We start from the raw sequence: 23,530 nt of genomic DNA on the forward strand, positions 1-23,530 counted from the left end.
AAAATAGTATGAGTGTACACTTCAAACCAAATCTACGGGTTTGATCTCAGGGAAAGGTGGCATCACTGCCAGTAGATAAGGTAACGCAGAAATGAAATGTCGCTTACTAGTGTTATAAAGTGGCCCCTTAAGAAAACATTGAAATATTTCTAAATATACTGATATATTTTCTTCAAAAATGTAGGTATTTCGTTGCAATACACCGGAGGAACATAATTTTCAATGATTCCGGTAGAAGTGGTGAGAATTGAGTGATACATATACATTTTCCAAAACGACCTCATTCTCAGTTTTTTCGCTTGCCCTGGGCATAATGCCCCAGCAACCGTATAATAAGCCTCACAACAAATCAACATGTGGTATGTCCCACAACAATGATCAAATATGTCTCTATAAATGTCGATATAGAAGAAAAGCAGATAAAAAAGATATTCTTTGCATCAGAAATCAATTGCGTAATCAATTAATTACAATTGGAAACCAACATTTTTGATCCTCCCAACGCTACAGTTTGTTTTAATAATCGTTATAAATCTTTAAAAAAAACTATTTCAACTAGAAGTATACTGTTGATTCGAAGGTGGGGCATAATGTCCTTAGAGTGGCTGTTATGAGAAAATTCGTATATCAAAGAAATGGCTTAGTTTCTCTGGATTTTTATATTCTTAATAGAGATATTAGCACCGCTAAAAGTTATTTACTACGTAGCAACTGGTCATTAGACGTTTTATACGGTTAAAATGCTTGTTTAGTCGAAGCAAAACCTTAAATCGAAAAGCTGCTCAATGATATTTTCAGTATTTTTTTCATATTTTCCAGAAAACGACAACTACCAAACTTCCATGTAAGAAAGATCTAACGAAAAGAAAGTGTCAGTAATGGAACTTTTGTTTAGAAAAATCTTGAATACTTCAAAAAGGAAGAAGGGCGTTCTGGCCATCAGGGGCGCTTTATATTACTTTCCCCTACCTCAAAATCAGCGTCGCGGTGCGAGAAAGACAACCGTGCAGCATGAGATTTACACTTTTTTTTATAAAAGATATTTTTATTCAGGCCAATTTGCGTACAAGCTTTACGTGGCCGATTGAGCTGAATTTTTAGCTAATATTTTTTTTGCCTTGGATCTCGTTGTCACCCTTCTTCTAGGGCGAGAGGAGCTTCCATTTCCCTCCTGCGAGGATTGAGGGTCAGTTTGCTCGTTATTCGTCTCGTCATTCATTGCCGTGGTATTGCTGTTGATTTCGTTGCTAGTTGCTGTAGATGTGCCTTGTTGTACATTGTTTGCAGTTGCTGGTTGGTTGGATGGTATGCTGTTAACTGCAGCTGGTGTACTTTGTTCTATAGGGGTTACGTTGGATGGTTTCGTTGAAGGGGATGCTTCACTGTTGTTGGTGACTGTCACTGGTGTACTGGGGTTGCTTGGAGTTGGTGTGAAGGAAGCACCGTTGTCCTTTGGTGTGGTTGTCTCTTTGTCCAGTTTATCACATGGCTTACCGTAGTGAACAGCTTTTTGGCAATATTGGCATGTGGCCATCTGATTGTCATAGGTAACAAGTGATTTGCACGGGATTCTTGTATCTTGACCGAATGTCACATAAGAAGGTATAACCCTATTCAAGTGTATGCGTAATAAACGTACGCCATTTAGAATACCGGGGAAAAAAATCTTCCACTTTTCTTTTTCGATAGAGAGAATCTCTCCGTATTGGGACATAGTTTTACGAATATAAGGATCGATGACGCTTGAAGGAAGATCATGCACACGCACTTCTATAGCACTATCTTCCGTATATACTGGAATGTTATACTTGATATTTTTATGCTCCACATAGTGCACATTATTATTGTCTTTAGCGAATTGAATTGCATCCAACTCTTTATAGAACTGGATATAAATAACATTATTGGTCTTATTGCATTGAAGTAAATGGACACGTTTAATGTCAAGATGCATTTGCTCCTTAAGCAAACCTCCAAGTTCTCGTATCAAAGGTCGAATTTTGCACTGCCTGAAGTCAACAATAATTGTATTCTTTCGTACCGGCGGTAGCTTTTGTTCGTTTGGTACACTCATTTTCGAGGTCGTTATGAGAAAATTCGTATATCAAAGAAATGGCTTAGTTTCTCTGGATTTTTATACTCTTAATAGAGATATTAGCACTGCTAAAAGTTATTTACTAAGTAGCAACTGGTCATTAGACGTTTTATACGGTTAAAACGCTTGTTTAGTCGAAGCAAAACCTTACATCAAAAAGCTGCTCAATGATATTTTCAGTATTTTTTTCATATTTTTCAGAAAACGACAACTACCAAACTTCCATGTAAGAAAGATCTTACGAAAAGATAGTGTTAGTGATGAAACTTTTGTTCAGAAAATACCTAAAAAAGGAAGAGCAGCATGAGATTTCCGCTTTGATACTCGTTGATACATTTTACAATACTTTAATTTTGAATTATTTGTGATTATGTCATGCAACTGAAACTGAAGCTGATCATATCTCCGATGGCTTGTAGCAAAAGTTAGTGTTGATACGTTCTGTTAAAATCAAAAGATACCCACGTTCAAAAATTTCACTCCTCCAGAGTATATACAGGGTCCGGCACTCGAAGTGTAACCAATTAAAAAGGCCATAAATTCAGTTTGGAAAATTACTTTTACTTAATTCAAAGTACAAAATGTGTAAAAATAATACAAAATTCAGAATCAATTCACTTTTGCTCGATATGACCACCTTTTGCCTTGACTATGGCCTAGAGACGGTCAAAAAACGAATCGCAAGTTGCCGAATGTTTAGGCCCACTCGCGGACAATAACTTTTTTCAGCGCCTCGAGACTGGTGTATCTTTTAGTTCGGACTTTGCTCTCCCAAATGGCCCAAAGAGAATAATCCATTGGATTCGCATCTGGTGAATTCGAGAGCCATTGTGTGGACGTGATGAAGTTCGGAACGTTGTTTTTCAGCCATTCTTGGTTCACTCGAGCTTTGTGAGACGGTGCCGAGTCCTGCTGAAACGTCCATGGTCTGCCACCGAAATGTTTGTCTGCCCACGGCTTCAAAGCAACCTCCAGAATACTTTCCCGATAATATGTCGCATTTACCTTGACGCCAGGCTCGATGAAAACGATTGGAGAGCGCCCATCTGTGGTTACAGCGGCCCAAACCATTATCTGTTGCGGGTGCTGCCTCCTGGTGGCCAATCGATGACTTAAACTCTCGTATGAACGGTCGATCGAGTAAACTCTATCGTTTTGAGAGTTTACGAAATGCTCAATTGGAAAAATTTTCTCGTCAGAAAATACAATGTTCGGAAATGGACCGCTTTCGGCCAAACGAAGCAACTCCTTCGCTCTCTCAAGTCTAACTAGTTGCTGTTTCGGTGTGAGATCATGCGCCTTTTGGATCTTGTAAGGCTTGACCTTCAGATCATTTTTCAGTATGCGGGGGATGCTACGGTCGGATATTTTCAGTTCTTTTGCCATTTGATTGGCACTTCGTCGAGGATTTCGTTCAAGTCGCTTCTTCACTTTTTGAACCATCTCACGTGACGTTGCAGTCTTTTGATGACCACCTCCATGACGTTTTGCGATGCTACCAGTATTATTGTAACGAGTTATGGTGCGATAAACAAAAACTTTATTCACTTTAAGGTGTTTGAGCTCACGAACAATCGCTGGTTGTGATTTTCCATCTAAATATAAAGCAATCACACTATTACGTTTTAAATCCATCACTGATTTTTTTTTCGCGTTCACTTTTGGCAAAATGCTTTCTTGCGCTTGTAAACAATACAATTCCGAACTGTCACTTAGCAAATTTCTAGAGAGCTGATGCCTGTGCGTCAGCTGCGCGAGCGGTCTGAAGTTTGTTACACTTCGAGTGCCGGACCCTGTATTTTGAAAAAGGCGTCCCATAGTGAAGCAATTCGTATTTACGATAAAAATTGTATAATTGTTAAACATTGGTGAAATTTGACAACACTGCCATTCTGTTCCCATTCAAGAAGCAAAGTTCTTATTATTCACCATGTTCGGTGCCCAGACAAATATTTGTCCCGGAGAGATCGATGTCTGTTTGTGAGTAATTGCAGTCGGAAGGTGACACTGGCAGCCAGTAATGTAATTTTCTATGACAGTCCAGCCCCCCCCACCAAAAGAGGTGCACGTGTGTGCAAGGGGCAAGGAATGTACTGTGGCACTCGACACTTTCGAAAGAGTTGCCTATTTTGTGTGAAGCCACCGAACCCCCCCCATTATTGCCGCCCGGTGTCCGTGTCGAAAAGTGAGACATTTTATGAGTGTCATAGTCATCAACAACAAGAATACCAGAGAAAAGAGATACCATTGAATAATTCCCGTGGGCCAGTCCGGGACGATGCGAACCGAGTCGTATCCAGTACCCAGTGCCAGTACCAGTAAGTAGTGTTACTCTGAATATTGAATGTAGAAAAGCCGTGGGATTGGCACGGCTGATGGACGATGTCTGGTACAGAGAATGAAAATTTCATAAAACAGGATTAAGTTGTTATCTCACAGACAGATATCCGAAACAGCTCCCTCCCGAGAGTAAAGGCAGTAGTGGGATCCGGTGAATGTACGAAATGTACACATGTTTCGAGAGGATATCATTTCAATCATTTGCCTGCCCCGGGGGAAGGATTAACTCCGAACGACTGCTGCTCGAGCTGTAAATATGTTGGGTCTTATATTCTTCTGTTAGGAAGCAGGAAATTTCATCTTTTCTGACATGGCGGTGGCGGCAGCAGATGACGATGAATGTGAGAACTATTCAAAACATTGCCGTTACCGGATTTGTACTCGCCTAAGGAGTCATTTGAAGAGTGCAATAAACTCGGTAATGTTATAAACATTAATAGCAGAGTTTTCAATCTTACGATTATTCAAATTATTCGCAACTTATTGCAATTCAATTTGATCAAATTGAACCTCATTCCCTATTAAAAACAGTTTTTGTTCTTCCTTCCGGTCATCCGGTACCGCGAAAAACTTTTCCCCCGATAGGAACTTTATTGAAAACGGAAGAAGAAAATTACAAACCCCCTTATTGGAAAAAATCCCCTCCACTAAAATCGCCAACCGCACTCGTTAGCACTTCTTTCGACCGGAAAGTGATGCTGATGGTAATGGGCTTCAAACACAATGAAGTAAGTTTACTCACACACTGCGTACCGCACCACCACCGCCAAAAAAAAACTGAAAAAATGAGCTAGGGATAAAGAGAAGGGATGATAAGTTAATTGAAGATTAATCGCATCGGAAAGGCAAATTCATGATTTTTATTTTTACCCACCCTGGAGAGTTTGGAGTTCTTTCCCCCTAATTCATCCCCTCTCCCCACCAACCGAAGTCTGAAACTAATGATCCCTCCGAAGCGGGCTGGTGATTTCACGGCTCATGAGCATCTATAGAAGCGTTTCGTAGCCTCGAGCGAGGGTGGACGCCCTTAGACGATTCCTCAGTGCCGAATAATCGAGTCCCGACCGAGCTGGGAAATCGGAACGAATGAACGGAGAAAAAGCGGGAAATATTCATTACGATCCCCGATAACATCAGATTAAATCAATTTCAAACTCTTGGCCCCGGACCGAAGAGAGAAAACATCAAAGTCGGAAAAATGTCAACTGCAGACGTCGCTGGTTGGATGGTTGATTTTTTCTCGCCACCATATCGCCGTTGTTCGTTCGTTCACTCACTCACTCACTGGGAAAAACTGGGAACTGAACGACTGAACGCATGCCAACAAACCGAGGAAGGGGGTGATGGTGGTGGTGGTTCGCAAATCGTTTCTTTATTTGTCATGTTGTACAATCTTGATTGTTTCGTTCGCCAACGGAAAACGGCTGGGTGAAAATTTGATCTCACTCGATTCGACTCGGAACGGACTGCTTCCGAACGGGGATTTTCTATTCCTGGGGCGGCCCCCAAACTCCAGAGAGCCCCGGCAGCAATCCATCGATTGCCGGTCGATGTCAGAAGATCGTCAATTCGTTTGCAAGCTTGTGAGAATACCACTCTTTTTTTTTCATTTTTTTTGCTTCTTTCATTTTCACTCTATTGTGCCAATTCGTTGGATTTCGTTCCGAAACCGGGCGGATGCAGTGAAGTTCGGAATCGCTTTGTGTGCACTTAATAGCTTTTCCACTTTTTCTTCCACCTCGATGCTAATTGATTATGCACTCATGTCTGGGTTTCTGGGATTGCTGCTCACCGAAAACGATTGGCAGCGATAGAAGGGAAAAAAACATGTTCGGAGTTTACTGCATTGCAATTGATGAGACTAACTCAACGTGAAATAACTACTTTTGCTTTGAAGTAGTGGGTCCTGGGTGCTGCAGCTTTCGGATTTGATGATAGAAGTTTAAAACTCGTTTTCTTTCACTACTGAAACATGTCACGAAAAAATAGATACTTTCGCACAACTGATTAAATGACGTGACTGTGGCTGAATTTCATTAATTGAAATTCAAAAAGCAACCGCATCCATCATATTCATCGAATTCGGGCCTAGGCGACTAATTTCCGTTCCTAAGAGCTTGCAACAAAAACATTCACACCAAATAATGGGATCATCGCTGCGATTGAAGAATTTTTATTTCAAGGTTAAGTTGAACTCTCTGTACAAAAAGGCGGGTGAATTATGTCAAAGACGTAACTGGATGATGTGAGTTGACACGCGTTTTCCACACTTCCGAATATCGATAATCGTACTAAACACTGTCCCAGAAAGTATAGGCGAACTTTGATTTCGCTGTAAAAAATTCACAAGTGTTAGATATTCAAATTTTATTCGATATATTGATAATATTAGACTCCAACAACAGAATATTCTTCTCAACATTTGCTACTTAGCTATTGTAGACTAGCTGGCGCACCTTCTTGCGAACGTTCCGTATTAAATTCCATACAGACTTCTTGGCGACAAGTTTTGACACTTCTTTCCAATCTTTTTCGACCTGTTGAATGTTTTCGGCTGCCGAGACATGTTTCCTAAGATGTGCCTTCGTTAATGCCCAAAATCCTCAATTGGTCGAAGTTGTGGGCAATTTGGTGGTTTCATGTCTTTTGTGACGAAAATGACATTTTTGGTAGTATACCATTCTACCGTTGATTTCGAGTAGTGGCAAGAAGCAAGATCTGGCCAGATGACAACAGGATCCTTGTGGCTTCGAATCATGGGTAGAAGTCGTTTTTGTAAACATTCCTTGATGTATATTTCGCTGTTCATTGAAGCAGTGGTTATGAAGGGTTTCGAAATCTTACCGCAGCTACAAATTGCTTGGCAGACCATAGCTCTCTTACCAAATTTTTCGACTTCAATCGATGTCTCGGACTGGTTTAACACTTGCCCTTCTCGCACCGTATAATATTGTGGTCCCGGCAAGGATTTGTAATCGAGTTTCATGTAGGTTTCGTCGTTCATGATTATTCAGTTCAAATTTCCAGCAAGAATCATATTGTACAGCTTTCGAACCCCGCGGCCTGATCGATGCTTCTTGTTTCGGACTACGTTTTGGTTGTTTCTGCTTCTTTTGCTCAAACGCCTTCTGTATACGTTTATCCTAAAAGGTGTTATCCTCACCGAACTTCCTGATTGCATTTCGCACGGCTTTTTCACTTATTCCTTCAATTTTTGCTATCTTTCTCAGTGACAGTCCGCGTTCTGTGCACCATTTAAACACAATTTTTCGACGTGTTCTGCTGAAAGTCCACGCATTTCGAAACAAACTAATGAAAACGAATAAACAACTGCACAAGTGGTTAGATAAGAGTGTAAACAACAGGACGCAGCCATAAAAATTGACAGATTCTGAACCATTGCGAAATGGCAGCGGTTTTTGGTTGCGTCCATACTTTCTGGGACAGTCTTTAGTTGATTGTTTGTGTGAATTTTGCAAACTTTCAATGCTTCACTTGCAGAATCCTGACCGTCAAAAATTTCTAAATTTATGTTAAGAATGAATAGGACAATAATTTCAAAAACTTACTTGTCAAACCCGTTGTAAAAATACAAATTATTCCAACGATTCTACAAACCAAAATCATGCGGTGAAAATTATTGAACTTCATCTTCACGCTCGTTTATACCAAACCTTTTTAGAAAATTTTGTATTGTAATGGATGGCTTTTCTCCGCCTAAAAAGTGAGACAGACGATTTGTTTTTAAATTAGCCCGACGTTTCAGCCGTTTTTGATGGCCTTTTTCAAGGGAAAACTACGAAAGTAAAGTTTATTATGGTTTCGGTTGTTCGAGAAAACATATTTTTACAATATTAAATGCATTTTGCGAACTCACTTAGTCTTGTCGTCTTTGTCGATCTCGTTTATTGCAAACGGTAAGAAGTTTATTGTAGTCTGTTTTTTTTTTTCAAAATAATGGAACGGATTCTGTATCAACGGCATTAAATTTTCTTTAAATGTATTTTTGATGGTCACAACACTTTTCTCTGCGCACACAATTTTACCCACAGTTAATTCATATTCACCATCTTCAAAAAGCAGTTAGCAGTGCCGTTGATACTAAATCCGTTCCATTATTTCGAAAAAAAAAACACAGACTACAACAAACTTCATAGCCGTTTGCAATAAACGAGATCGACAAAGACGACAAGACCAAGTTCGTTCCCAAAATGCATTTTATATTATAAAAATATGTTTTTACAATATAAAATTATACGGCCGAAACGTCGGGCAAATTTAAAAACAAATCGTCTGCCTCACTTTTTATACTGAGAAAAGCCGTCCATTACAATACAACCATCCAAAACCAGTCGTTAAAAGATTTATACTTCAATATTGAGCTATTTGTGGTTAAGAGAAGCTCACATCAAAAGTGAAAATTGGAATAGTTGTATTCCGCTTCAAAGATAATACAATGATAAATAAATGCGAAATTTGAAAATCAAGAGTAGTTTCCTTTGTTGGACGGGAGTCTTTTTTTTTAGATTTCCATTCCAAAGAAGCACGCGACTGTTACAAATTTTAAACATTAGACGTTTCTGGACGGAGTAAGCTATTTGTTCATGAGCTAACAAGACCTCGGCTTCTTCAGTTCAATTAGGCTTCTTTTGTGTGTGCTTCACATGCAGGCTAGTTTAATTGTCAAAACGATTTCCCCGATTACAACAAAGCTAAGAGTTCAGGTCCCGTCTCTGCGGTAACTTTTTGGAGGTTTTCAAGAGTTCTGCTCCGAATGACTTGAAAATTGGACAAAACATTAATAAAATGTTTTTTTATAACAAAGTGCAGAGAAAAAATATAGACCCTCCACGCCCTCTAGAAAAATAGATTGTTTCCTTCGATTTTATAGACAATAAACTTTGAATGCGTTTATCCCGAAAGCAGATTTTGAAAGTCCGAGTCCATCGTCATTCAAATACTACTTCACCATTTGTTTTCAAAATTTTGCACACACTTTCTACGAATAAATTATTAAACCCCAACGTTTTCGTTTTCGTTGTTTGTTACTTTGATGAGATTTAACAGCTACAAAATGGCGGATTTTTTTTTATGAAAAATTGTATTTATGCCTTTAAACAACAATTTAAAAAAATTGAAAAAAAAAACAAACAGAAACGTTGGGGTTTAGAAAAACATCTGCTTTGATTCGTTGAATTCTGATAAGTCTGCGCTGGATACCGCAAATCATGCTTTCTTAGAAGTGTCCTCAAAAATACTCCTTCGCCACTTATGTCTCAACATTTTTTTCACAAAAAAAATAACAAAATGTTGTTTTCAAACAATGCTTTAAGTTATGCCAAACATAGTAATTTTTTTTTAATCCGTTGGACCCTACCCCCCTTAACAAGACCAGCAAACAAATAGAATTTACTAGTCAGTTGTAGCTAGTTGTCAGCTACTATTAAAATAAAAACTCACACAAAAATAACCATGAAATTTAAAATTCCTGTGCAAGGTATAATTTTCTTTACACCACTATTTAAATGGGACTGTAGCCAAAAAATGTGGCCGATCGTTGTCGAGATGGAAAAAAAATACTCATGGTCACGTATTTTGTCCGTTTTCCCTTCCATGCACGCTACTAACGAATGAGTCAGAACAAATACAATGTTTTAGCCCGGTCAAGACCAGCGGGGGAAATATTTACAAAATTTAAAAGTCTCAATAGTGTTTGAACGCCAATACAAGATGAATTATGATACTTAAGAGCAGTTTGGTGATATTCGTATCAATGATTTCTCTGACCTTCTAAATCCATTTGAAGAATTCCAGACAATATTTTATTGAAGGATGGCTTTTTGGTCAAGTGTTACTTTGCATTTTTTTTTTTCGTTAAAAGCCGACGTTTCGAAAGAATATCCCTTCATCTTCAGGGCAACTATATGATACATTAGTTACAATTTTCACACTATACAATTGCGTCATTGAAAATATTTGAGAAACCGGACGGTTGCTCCTCCTTTTCTCTTTCTGATTTTTGCTCTATTATAAGCCATGACTGAAAAATTTCAATATTCAATCTGGTTTGATTTTGCGTGGTAAATGACTGTGTAAGTTAGAATAAGAATACACATTAAAATCATAGTATCTTCAAAATCAATGGTTTTTTACACCGTTTGTGCTTGCAATTGATACTTTATACTATTCCAGACAATTGCAGCAGAATTTCGGTTACATTTCTTGAAAAGAAAGAAAACTACTCCACCTGTTATCTAAATTGGACATTCCTGTTGAGTCCAGAAATAAATTTTGTGCACACTTGATAGAAAATTTCATCAATAATTTTGCGAAAGATATTCAGAGAAACTTGTTTTTCTCATTGATGAAATTCTGTGTAAGATTGTTTTAAAAAAAACATCACTTAATAGACAAGGAGGCATCATTTGTGGAGTACTACCTGCAAAAGTGAAAGAAGTACCATTACCAAGAAGACTCAAGCTACTTGGCCACCGTCAATTTAAACGAAATATTAGCAATCCGTTGCTATACCTAAATGTACGGTACTATACCGTTCATCGAGAGAAATGAACGGTGATAAGATACGGTTACGTCAAATATACCATCATATCCCCGGAAACAGAACTAACAGCCATTTTCGAAATTCATCAATGACTCAATAGAAGCTTTCAAATGAGGCTAAGTTTGTTGATATTGGTCTGACTATCTATGAGAAAATTTAGTGAAAATGAAAAATATTGGGTTTGTCGTTTAAATCACTTATACCGTTAGACATACACAAACAGATACACTTTCCGATAGCGTCGAGCTGAGTCGAACGGTATGTATTACTAGGGGTCTCCGTAGCTCCGATCAAAAGTCGGTTTTCCAGCACTGTTCTGTTGAGAAAGTTAAAAACTTTTATTATTCCTTTGGCGAAATCTTGTTCTCAGCTATCAGAATCACTTCCCGGTGTCATTCAATGACAGTGGGAACCGTTTCACAGGATGGATCGTTTTTATGTGGATACGTCAGACTTTACTGAAAGCTATTCAATGGCTTGAAACTCCAGCGAACGACTAAAGAAGTTAAATAATAATGATAATTAATAATAATAATAAAAATATTAATAAAAATATTAAAAATAATAACAATAATAAAAAATTCAACCCGAAGACTATTTGATATTTTCTTCCATTGAAATGCAAGTGTCTGACGTGTAGTTCGCACGATGTGCAGTTGTGAGTTTCGCTTTTTATAACTTTGAAAAAAGTGTAATGCGAACATATCGTGCTTTAGAATATTGGCACTGATAGAATTCTGCACGCGAAGAAGTGGAAGTTTGTATAATTTCAATCGTATCGATGTCATCCAAGTTTTTCTCTGTCATTAGCTACCCGCCTTTTTATCGTAATGTTATTCCACCGAATATCAATTCGCTCAAATCATGCACGCATATTTTTTTTATTGAGCCATTTCAGAAATATAACATTTCGCACGTCAGCATGACTAACCAGTGTTGGTGATTGCCGAAAATTTGACAGAAGCTGCTATATTGCTATCTATATTGTATACAACATTTTCAATCCGGTAGAAGATGCTACAAGAACTCGAGTCTCTCAATGCACGAACCGTGAGAGAATTTTTCTACATTTCTTCATACTCTGAGTATTTCACGTCCTCAAAAAAATTACAGTCTGATAATGATCGTTGCTGTGTGGAATTTCCCGAGAGAGAATCGCAAGTTGACAATTATCGCAGAAAATCGAATCGATGATTCAACTTGATGATTCTCATACTAGGATGCAATATTTCAAAACCCTCGTGTGGAGCATTCACATACATTTCCATAGACACAACTTATACAAAAGTGGAATGCACATAGTTAGAATAAACGGCAATAGTAAAATGATTCTATCGCAATTATCAACTGCCTGTATAGAATCGGATCGCGAACCTTTGATTCTCAGAAATGTTATCGAGAGAAATTCGCTCTCGCACTGGTGTCGATTCTATGTTCTCTTTGATGGCACTGATTCAATCGTGTGAAGAGTTGCTGGTGAGCGTTCTTTGATTCGATAAAAGCCATCCTTATGACTAACTATTAATTTTTAACGAAAGGAGAGACCAATCCAACTTAAGAGTGACTTTTAAAAAAGCACACGATGTTTTGTATGCACTTTTTGCATGTCACTGACGTTCGGAAACTATTAATTGCGAAAAGCTGGTGTCGTAGAAAAAGTTCTATGAAATCTATTGAACACTCTGAAAACACCGAACGAAGAAGTCGAACACTTTTTCAAGATATAAAAAATTAACCGAAACAATCAAATTAAAAAACAACGTCTTTTCTAATAATTTAATCTCAAACTTGAACTTAAAATCGATATTTTTTTGTTAATATCATTAGTGTCAATCCTCCTAAAAGAACTCGTGGTCGAGATATTTAAACATGAAATTAGAAGAACTTTGATTTCACAAAAAAAAAGTAATTCTGAATGAAACGTACAACTACTACCAGTAACTTGTTAAAATGGCAGAATTATGAGCTCTTTGCAGTTCATACCTCAAAAACGGCTAAACTTATATATAATAACACAGAAGTCGATAAAATTAAATTTGTTGCTTCTTATATGCAGAATCTAGTTCTATTATTCAAATGAATAGTTTTAATCAGGAATTTAAAACTTGAAAAATGCGAGGTAATTATTTCTCCATTTTATTAACATTAAATTTATATTTGAGGTTTGAGTTAAAGCTGAAACTTTTGTAAAAAATAAGAAGAATATTTCATTTTGAATTTGACACAAAAGTAGTACATACACACTTAAAAAAAATGTGATTCTACATCTTATAAGTGCACATAAATGGAGCGTCGCTGTTCACGCAAATCCACGTGGCAGAACATTCTATATTGTGTCTAAAACTCCATGACATGAAATTCGTTGAAATGAAAAAAGAATACTGATAGCAACCGCCGCGACTTGAACCGAGAATCATTGGATCGCAAGTACGTCTGTTAATTGACTGAGCCACAGAAACATACATCTGCTTGGTTGGTAAAAGGTGCATTTAAATTCATACAGTCGCACCTGCTAGCTGAATGCAAGTTACAGTCGAAACCAGTAATATTCAAGCTATTCTAACATTAAGTCGATACAAATGAAATTTTCCGTCATATGACAAAATAGGTCTTTATGAATTACATCGTATGAGGAATTAAATCACCTGTAATATTCAAATTTTTGTGATGTGTATATTATAGAAAGATCATTTTTTAACAATTCCACAATTAATTACGTTTTTGATTACGTCATATTTCTCGGAAATGTTCGCCTTCCAAATTTGATTACCATTGTTAGCTTTGGAAGAAGCCTAAGTTTATCGAAATTCGCTGAGCAATTTTCAAGTGAATTGAGCCGTTGAAAAATGTGCGGTTAGTCGGTTACGTCACTTACACAAGTCATATCCTCAGAACTGGAAGTGACAATCACTTGATCTTTCAACTAAATTTACAATTCAATAATAGCTTGCAAAAGTGCCTGAGCATTGAAAAATCGGCTAAACCATCACCCAGAAATTTAAGCGGTAAAAGTGCTCACGTCACTTATACCATTATATCTCCGGAACCAAAAGTTACAGCCATTTCCCTTACAAACTTGATCCATGATCGAATAGTAGCTTTCAAACGAGCCTAAGTTTGTTAAAATCGGTTCATCTATCTCTGAGAAAAATGAGCGAAAAAGCATTTTTGAAAAGTACACACACACAGACGTCGAGCTTAGTCGAGTGACACATAATACTATGGGCTCCGTTCGAAAGTCGATTTTCCAACAATTCTATTGGAAAGAGATAGGGAAGAAAGACAAAACTCGGTACACGGGAAAAATTTCCATTCTATAAAACGAGTCATTTTCATGTGTATTTTCATTCTATGGTAATGCACCATGATTTAAAGTTCTCGGGGTCATGAACCACTTGGATCAATTTCGATTAAATTTAAGCGCACCTTACACTAATGAGTATAACTACTGGCGTGTCTCTGCTACAATGGTGACCTTTGCAACATAAATTCAGGCGTTATGTTAAAAAAATGAAGATTTAAGATATAATTTAAATGATCTGGTGTGATAATTGTAAGGAGTGTATCGAAAATAAGCTATCCACATACATTTGTGTTGTACACATGTATTTGAGATAATTTTTCATGCTCAGATCACAGCATGCTGTGATTGGCTGCCAGCTTTCGTTTGTTTACTTGTTTGTGCGGTTGAAATTCAGCGTTTTCAAAATGCCGCTTATTGAAAAGAAAGTGAAAATTAAGGTTCTGGACATATGGCTAAGTGAGAAGGATATCTTTATGCGAAAATTGGCGAAGCGGTTCGAAATTCATCATGCCAGTGTTAAAACCATCATTAATATGTTTGGAGAACACTATTCTTTGGATGAGCTACCAGGAAGAGGCAGAAAATCTCGAAACAAAGTGTAGAACAGAAGAAGCGAGCAGCAACAAGGGCCCGGAAATTGTATTCGCGTCTTTTGAAGTGTCCGGATGCATGAGTTTTGATGGACGATGAGACTTATGTAAAGGAGCGCTCAAAAATCCTTCCAAGTACCCAATACTTTACTGTCGTCCTTGGAGAGAATGTGAGCGATGCGGACAGGTCGATTCAAGTGGAGAAAGTCGGTCGAAAGGTACTGGTATGGCAAGCACTATGTTCCTGTGGTTTGAAGTCAACCATTTTTTACACCACTGGAATTATAAATGCAGGAATCTATCGATCTGAGTATCTCCAGAAGAGATTGCTGCCTTTATATAAGAATCATAGTACATCTTCACTGTTTTGGCCGGATTTAGCGTCGGCCCACTATGCCAAAACCACTCTCAATTGGCTTGCGGAAAGGGGTATAAATTTTGTTTAGAAAAATATCAATCCACTAAATCGCCCTCAGCTTCGACACATCGAACGTTACTGGCAATCATGAAGCGGGTCTTCAAGAAGATTGGTAAGGCAGCTGGAAACATGAAGGAGTTCAAAAAGATTTGGGTTCAAGCGTCTAAAAAATGCGATGCACCACTTGTCCGGAATTTGATGAAGAGCGTTCGATCAAAAGTTTGAAAATTCGTTAAGGAATAACTTAAATTTCATCCAGTTTTCATCATGCCCAAGTTTAACCTCATACAACAGAGGATCAATTTTTAGTTTGAATAAAATATCGTTTTTTATCATAATTTGAAAGAAACATTTGTGGATAGCGTTTTTTCGATACACTCCTTATCTTGATTCGCTCATTTTTTATTTTTTTGACATTAACTAATAATGTCTCAAATGCTAACATTATGCAAAGTGCATAGCGAATGTCCTTTGTAGATTAATTCAATTCATTTAATCTGAATCATTTAATTTTCACTTAAAATATTGCGTTTTTGAAGTACGACCACGCTTAAAATAACGTATTATCTAATCAGTTTTGCGATAATTACTCCAAATTTGATTTCTTTGAGAATTTATCTCAACGAACAGCGTGAAAAAATGTGTGAATGAAAACTTAGCATCATATCGAAATTTTGCATATTTTTTTTTGTTATAAAACGCGGAATGAGTTTTTATATTTAAAATCGTTTAAATCAATATCGCCTATTTTTAGAAATTGGTTTTAAGTAAGTCAAATTGGTCTCTTCATTCAAGCAAACCAAAAGTTTTTCATACTGAAGATTTGTGCAAATTTTCATCAAAATTGGAGCAGGCAGCTAACCAGGATCTGATTCTCAACCACGCACAATGGATCCGAATGTTTCCCTGACTGGATTATTCTGTATAAATTTTGTTCATGCGAAATACTCTCTATAGACCTACTAGTTCGTCTATAAAACATGTAACATAGTACTAAACGACAAAAATGAAATCAGTATCTACTCACAATCCTATTTCAGTAGCAATAAAAAACAACAACCAATCAACAAAATGATCGCAGGACCAGGACCAGTGAGCGAACAAGTTAGCATCATCATCGTCATCATCGTTCGTCATTATCTGTTCTGGATACGCCATGACGAAAGCGCCTGCGCGATTCCGAAGGTGGGAGGAAACGCTCTATATCTCTTACTCCAAAATCACTCAATTCGAGGGCTACCACGAGCATACGGAACGGAAAGGGAATTTCCCCGTCACGCGTTCCGGCATCATACAATCGGACAAAACGGACATTTTCCCATACTAAAACATAACTCAACGGGCCGTGGCCATCCTTGTGTTAGTGCCGGAAAGCTGATCCACTCCACTCTGTGAGGACGACGATATTCAAACGACTTGAATTCGGAGAGATGAACAGGATTTTGTGGTTCTCGCAATGCTTTTTTTTTCGGTGAATTGAATGCCTTATTTCAACGGCAGCAAAATAAAAAAAAAACTAGGCTACAGCTGTGTGATCATCGCAAATAGCTCTAGCTCTCAGCTCAGCTAGCTCGACTCGACTCGACACACATAAACGAAGCCCATTCTATGTAAAAGCAAGGCGGAGCAATGCTCTTTTATGTTTGAACAGCGTGATTTTTTCGCCTTTGCTTCTTTCATGAAATTGATAGTTAACAACCGCCCATCTGGCTTCGGTGGTTGTTTTTCTGGTTTGGCACATAAATCCATTGGTTTATAGTTTGGAACATAATCCTGCTTGTAGAAGCCGTCGCGACGAACAATTCGGATAACTGCTATAAAATTCATTCCCTCTCAACCCGGTTTACCAAAAAAAAAAAGCGATCCGGAGGTTTGATATTTATCTGTACGCCACTATTCACGGCTGAAATTCAATTAGACGACAAAGCAAGAAATCACAACAAGACTAGTGTAAACAGATGAATAAATCATTAGCAGATGCTGCGCCGAGTCGCAACAACTTTAGAGTGATATCGAGTCAGACATTTGTGTGGAAAGCAGCATTTTCACACGTGTGCTGTTTTATTTTTTTTTGTTTTCTGTGGCCGAAGAAAATACCAACCTGAGAATCCTTGAGACCAAGTCGCTCGGCCAGTTTCTTCCGGTCCGGTTTGCTGATGTACTTTTGCAACTGAAACCGCTTTTCCAGTCCTTTCCGTTGGGAGTCTGCGGAGAGAGAGAAAAAAATCATAGTGGATCGAGGTTAATTTATTTCCGACGGATATTTGTACATGTGAGTTTAGTTCACACACAAAATAACATTTGTTCTTAGAGAATCGGTTATGCTTTCAGTCAATATTGGCATAGGAAGTTTTTTTTTCTTGGCATTTTTTTTTTGCTAAACCTTTTTTCAAATGCCTTTTGCATTGTCAAATCCACGTCCGGCTTAGGACACTCAATATTTTTATCAATGTTTTTACTTTATTTTTTATTAAATTGAGTAAAAGGTTTATAACTCGCTCAAACTTTAGAAAATTTTTCCGAGGGACGCAGGGCCCAGTCTCATCTCATCAGTCAGCCTGTTTTTTGACAATATCTGTCACAATCGATCTTGTAAATAAAATATGTTTTGTGACTTCGATTTCACCAATCCAGACAAAACCTATCCAACCAGCCAAAGATTTTAAAAATCTGTTCATTTTTAACGGAAACATCAATAGTTTGAGTAAGTGACTTTTCCCCCTCATTCCAGTAGTAAGAGTTTTGTGCGCAGCATGACAAAGCAAAGCGAAACACAATTTTTTATACTGTGGTATGCAATTATTTCTAAGAATTTTCATCATGACATTTTGCCTCGTTTCGATTTTAGCACGGTTCGTTTTGGCAACATAATCGGTCGAGTATGACATACGATTTAGAAAAATGGCAGTATTTTCAAATTCAAAACCATTTCATATTTAAATTGATTTACACTGCTTGCAGCAATAATTGCTAGAAGAACACAGCTTTTTGCACCCTTAAACCATTCGGATCAGTTCGTTGAAATCACCAAACAAAGGTGTGTGACAAATGATTTCACCAATTTTCTCGGAGATTGCAGATCCGATGTCAACAAATTTAGATTCATATAGAAAACCCTATGCTTTCATACACGGTTCCTGAAGTTCCTTTGGATCCGACTTCTGGTTCTGGAACTACGGGATGATATGTGTAATGAAATTAAAATAATGCCACTCATTTGTCACTCACATTTGTTTTACCTTTTTGCCTTTCTCTATAGAAAGGTATTAGAATTGTTGGAAAAACCGACTTTCGAGCGGAGCCTCGGAAACTCATAGTGTTATATACCATTCGACTCAGTTCGACGAGATCAGAAAATGTGTGTGTGCACTTTTCGAAGATATTTTTACCGCTCAATTTTCCCAGAGATGGCTGAACCGATTTTAACAAACTTGGACTCGTTTGAAAGCTACTATTAGGCCATTGATCAAGTTCAAAGATCAAACGGCTGAGACTTTTGGTTCCGGAGATATGATGGTATAAGTGACGTAACCGACAAAACACGTTGATTTTTACCGCTCTTATATATATAAGGGTGCCAATATTTTGGGATCACCTATAATTTCGTAAAGCTCTAGTGCTCAAAAGTTTAAGCACCTCGAAAAAAGCCCTCATGCAAAATTTGAGCTAAATCGGACATGCTTAAGAGGTGCTGCCCGGCGGTAAAGTTTTGAAAATTTTCGATCTTGAAAAAGCACCATAGGGGGGAGTACATGAAATTTCCGAAATTGAACATTTTTTTTGATCCAAAAAATCTTGAAATTGCATGAAACGTCGAGATTTAGTGTCATCTCAAAAAAAAATTTTTGAAAAAATTAGCTTTCTGGGAAATTTTGATAGTCCCAAAAAGTCGATTTTTTTTAAATTTTTTTTCGAGACGACACAAAATCTTAGACCATATTATTACAAAAAAACCTGTTTCAATCCACCTAGTTGTGTAATGATGCCTTTCTCATGTACATATATCAGGTGTACAACTTTGCTTCCACCGTTTTCCGATAGGTGGCTGAACCGGCTGAGGCTGGTTAAAATACATAGATGATAATGCCTGTGTGTGTGAGTGTGTACAGTGCCTAACGAGTTGTCATCGCCGTTTCAGTAAAAGTTGTTCTTGTTTTCGTATTATTCACGCTTGAAAGTGTCTGTTTATGTGCCCAATTCTCGCCATTTGCGGGAAGTTTTACTTTTCTGTTACAATTCGAAAAAATGCAGCTGAAGCGCAACGAATGCTCTCAGAAACTTACGGTGATGCTGCTTTGAGTAAAAGAACGTGTCTGGAGTGGTTTCAACGTTTAAGAAATGGTGATTTCCATGTCGAAGACAAACATGGTGGTGGAAGAGAAAAAACCTTCAAAGATGAACAACTAGAAGCATTGCTTGATGAAGATTCGTGTCAAACCCAAGAAGAGCTTGCCGAATCGTTGGGAGTGAGTCAGCAAGCCATTTCATAACGTCTCAAGGCCCTGGGCATGATTCAGAAAGAAGGAAACTGGGTGCCGTACGAGTTGAAACCGAGGGACATCGAGCGCAACTGCTTCGAAGTCAAAATCGTAAAGGGTTTTTACATCGAATCGTAACCGGTGATGAAAAGTGGGTTCGATACGATAATCCTAAACGCAGAAAATCATGGGGAAAGCACGGGTATGCTACTTCGTCGAAGGCAAAACCGAATATTCATGGCGCCAAGGTTATGATTTGTATTTGTTGGGATCAGCTCGGTGTGAGTTACTACGAGCTCTTAAAACCGGGTGAAACCATTATAGAAGATCGCTACCGAACGCAACTGATGCGCCTTAGTCGCGCGCTAAAAGAAAAGCGACCACAGTATCAAGAGCGACATGACAAAGTCATCCTCTAACACGACAATGCTGGGCCTTACGTCGCAAAAGTGGTCTAAAAGTACCTGGAAACGCAGAAATGGGAAGTCTTGCCCCACCCGCCGTATTCCCCAGATGTCGCCCTTTCTGATTTCCACCTATTCCGTTCGATGGCACACGGTATGGCAGATCAACATTTTCAATCCTTCGAAGAGTTGGAAAAAATGGATTGCTTCATGGATAGCGTCAAAAGAGGACTCCTATTTTCGAGCCGGGATCCGAAAATAGCCGGGAAGATGGGAGAAAGTTGCCGCTAGCTGCGGACTTAGAATAATACATCTGTAAGCACTTTTTCGCAATAAAGCTTTTAATTTTGGAGAAAAAACGGCGGAAGCAAAGTTGTACACCTGATAATATTGTGGTATTCTATTCAAAAAATTTCTCTTCGATTTTTGAAAGAAAATAATAGATCGTTTATGCATAACATACAGAATAAAACAGTGCTTTGATTGCGTAAGCCATCCTTAAGAAAACGAAATGGGTTCACTATTATATGCACTTCCGGCACCGGAACCCGAGAACCGGTATAATCGAGGTCGGTTCGTACGGCCACCAACTAACATGACACACAAACTCTTCTAGTACGCACCCCATAACTCCGGAATCGGAAGTCGGATCCGGACGAAATTCAGGAATTTCGTATAGGATCGGAAGACCTTTCATTTGAATCCTAGTTAGTCACAATCGGTTCAGCCATCTCCAAGAAAACCTGGTGAGATTATTTGACACAAACACACACACAAACACACACACACACACACACACACACACACACACACACACACACACACACACACACACACACACACACACACACACACACACACACACACACACACACACACACACACACACACACACACACACACACACACACACAGAGAGACATTGCTCAGCTCGATGAACTGAGTCGAATGGTATATGACACTTGGCCCTCTGGGCCAATTTTCACTGGGCGGTTTTTCAAGTGATTGCATAACCTTTCTATATGAGAAAGGCAAAACATGCCGAACACATGAACTTTTTAAAATGGATTGGTATCGAGATATGATGCATTGTTTATCGGAGGCCGGAAAATGTATACTTAAAGTGAAATTTGAGTATGGAAGCAAAGTGAAACAAGGTTTTTAATTCGCACTTGAAAACTGTATGCAACATCTTTTGATGTGGAACACATCTTTATTTTCTATATAGGGGTGCAAATCAGAAACTCCAGGGAAAATACACGTTGAAATGTGGTCAGGTTTTAAACACTTACAACTCAGTCTATTCTATATCAATTATTAATATTATTTCATCATTTGATAGGAAATATTTCTAAGTTTCGATTTGAATGTATCAAGCCACGTATTTTCAATTATATATGATTAAAATTTTTATTAGTAACGAGCAGTGTCCTATTTGGCTGCTAAAAATCTTTGGCATGCCGGATTTCCCTGCCATAGTCGACGGTTTTGAAGCAGTAAGCGATATATCAAAGGGAAAGCATCGCTCTGATTGGTCAATCGATGCAAAAGCAAAGCTGTTGGAAGCACGCGAATCTATAAATAGAAGCGAAATTATAGCTAACGTTTCAGTCCTACGCGTAGCATGCTAGAGGTAGGTTGTTGCTACGAGCTAATAAAAGACATTTTCATTGACTGATAAATAGACGAAAATGACAAGAAATTACTGTCACTCTCAGCTTCGCTTGCAAACCATTAGAACGAAATCCATGTTCAGTCAATGACATAAGCGGGAGAGTAGTTTCAAAATTGTGTTTTTTCTTTCATTTGCCCTTTTAAGTCATTTGCAGTTTTCAGTGAAAATCCCATAGTATGCAGTGTCGTTATTCAACCGAGCCTTCGAGAATCGAAAATGACAGAAAAAGGTTTCACAATGACTTTTACCCGTTGGTGCTCGAATATGTAGTAGTTTTGGATTCCAAAGAGATTCTGGGATGTAATTACTTCGATTTGCCATATTTTAGTCACTTTTTATAGCCAAGCGTCACAGATTTTCAATGCATCGATGAAAGAATGAGAATTGAAATTCTGCTGTTGCTACCTGAAGGCGTTAGTTTGGTTTCGTCTTGTCACAGAGGAAAGAGTGACGTTGGCGATTATGCTCTCTCATTTTTTCGATGAGAAACGAAAATGTTTTGTCTCTCTTCGTTTGTTCTGCTGTCAGTCATTTACGAATGAGACAGTAATACATTGAAAATGAGACTGTTGTAATGGTTTCTTTCATTGAGAATGCGTGACAATTTTAAACTCTGGTTGCTAGACAGCAAGACAAAAACGTGCCATAAAACGATTTGAAGCTTTAATTGGTATGCTCTAATTTTGCGTCATGCAAGCTCGGAATTCCACCGCTTTCACCGAAATCGCAGAATGGTAGAGAAACTTAACGCTGAAAAAACCGCTTGCATAAAAAACTTGAACACAAGCTTGCGAAGAGAAGCTTAACACTCCAAATACCAAGCCTCAAAAAAAGTTGGAACGGTAACTTTGTGCTGTCATAGTTCAGCTGTTTTTTCAACGGATCTCAATAAATTTTACACCCTCGAATTTTGTACAGTTCGTAGATTATTTTAAGTATGTCATTATTGACAATCAGTTAGAAAAAATCAATGAAAATGTGAATTTTCCCGTTCCAGGTTTTTTTTCAGGCGCAAAAAATGCCCTATCTGTTATCTAATTTTGTTTCCTTTGGCATCAACGTTGCGATTGAATATTGAGAGCTCCTGGTACTTGTTTCAGAAATAAAATGCATTAAAACATACGTAAAATAGAGTTGTCTACCTAAAGTTATAGAAAAAACTGTAAACAGAAGACCACAAAAAAGATGGGATTTTTTACAATGGTCGTAAATATCTCTGAATTCAAAGCGATGACCTATATGTTTTTATACATCATTGGATTGCTAATAAAACCAGTTACAAATAGGGCTAAACTAGCAATTTTTTTATATTCAAAAACATCTAAAAATAAATGACAAACACTAAAAAATTTCAAATTTTAGTTATTTTTACAAAATGCTTAGAAATTAAAGCGGTGACATACACTTTTTATACACTTAATTATTGTTATTAATACTCACGATTATTTATAACAAATTAAACTCAATGTTCTTAAGGAGAATCTGAAAACAAACGGCGTAAATACAGACATTTTCAAAACTTTTTGCCTTTCTCATATGGAAAGGTTATGCAATCACTGTGAAAACCAACTTTTGAGCCGAGACCCGGAGGGCCGAGTGTCATATTCCATTCGACTCAGTACACAAAATGCTTGTGTGTATGTTTGTGTGTATATATGTATGTA

General features: G+C 37.9%; 1 protein-coding gene across 1 annotated transcript in view; it reads right to left on the minus strand.

The window, feature by feature from the left end:
• LOC131437135 (putative uncharacterized protein DDB_G0291608) overlaps positions 1-23,530 on the minus strand; it is a 111,199-nt gene that overhangs the window by 36,057 nt on the left and 51,612 nt on the right. The window contains exon 5 of the mRNA XM_058606302.1: positions 17,411-17,514. Coding sequence (XP_058462285.1) covers positions 17,411-17,514 — 104 coding nt within the window. The remainder of the gene's footprint in view (positions 1-17,410; positions 17,515-23,530) is intronic.

Source organism: Malaya genurostris, chromosome 3 (assembly GCF_030247185.1).
Source record: "Malaya genurostris strain Urasoe2022 chromosome 3, Malgen_1.1, whole genome shotgun sequence".
Classification (NCBI taxonomy): domain Eukaryota; kingdom Metazoa; phylum Arthropoda; class Insecta; order Diptera; family Culicidae; genus Malaya; species Malaya genurostris.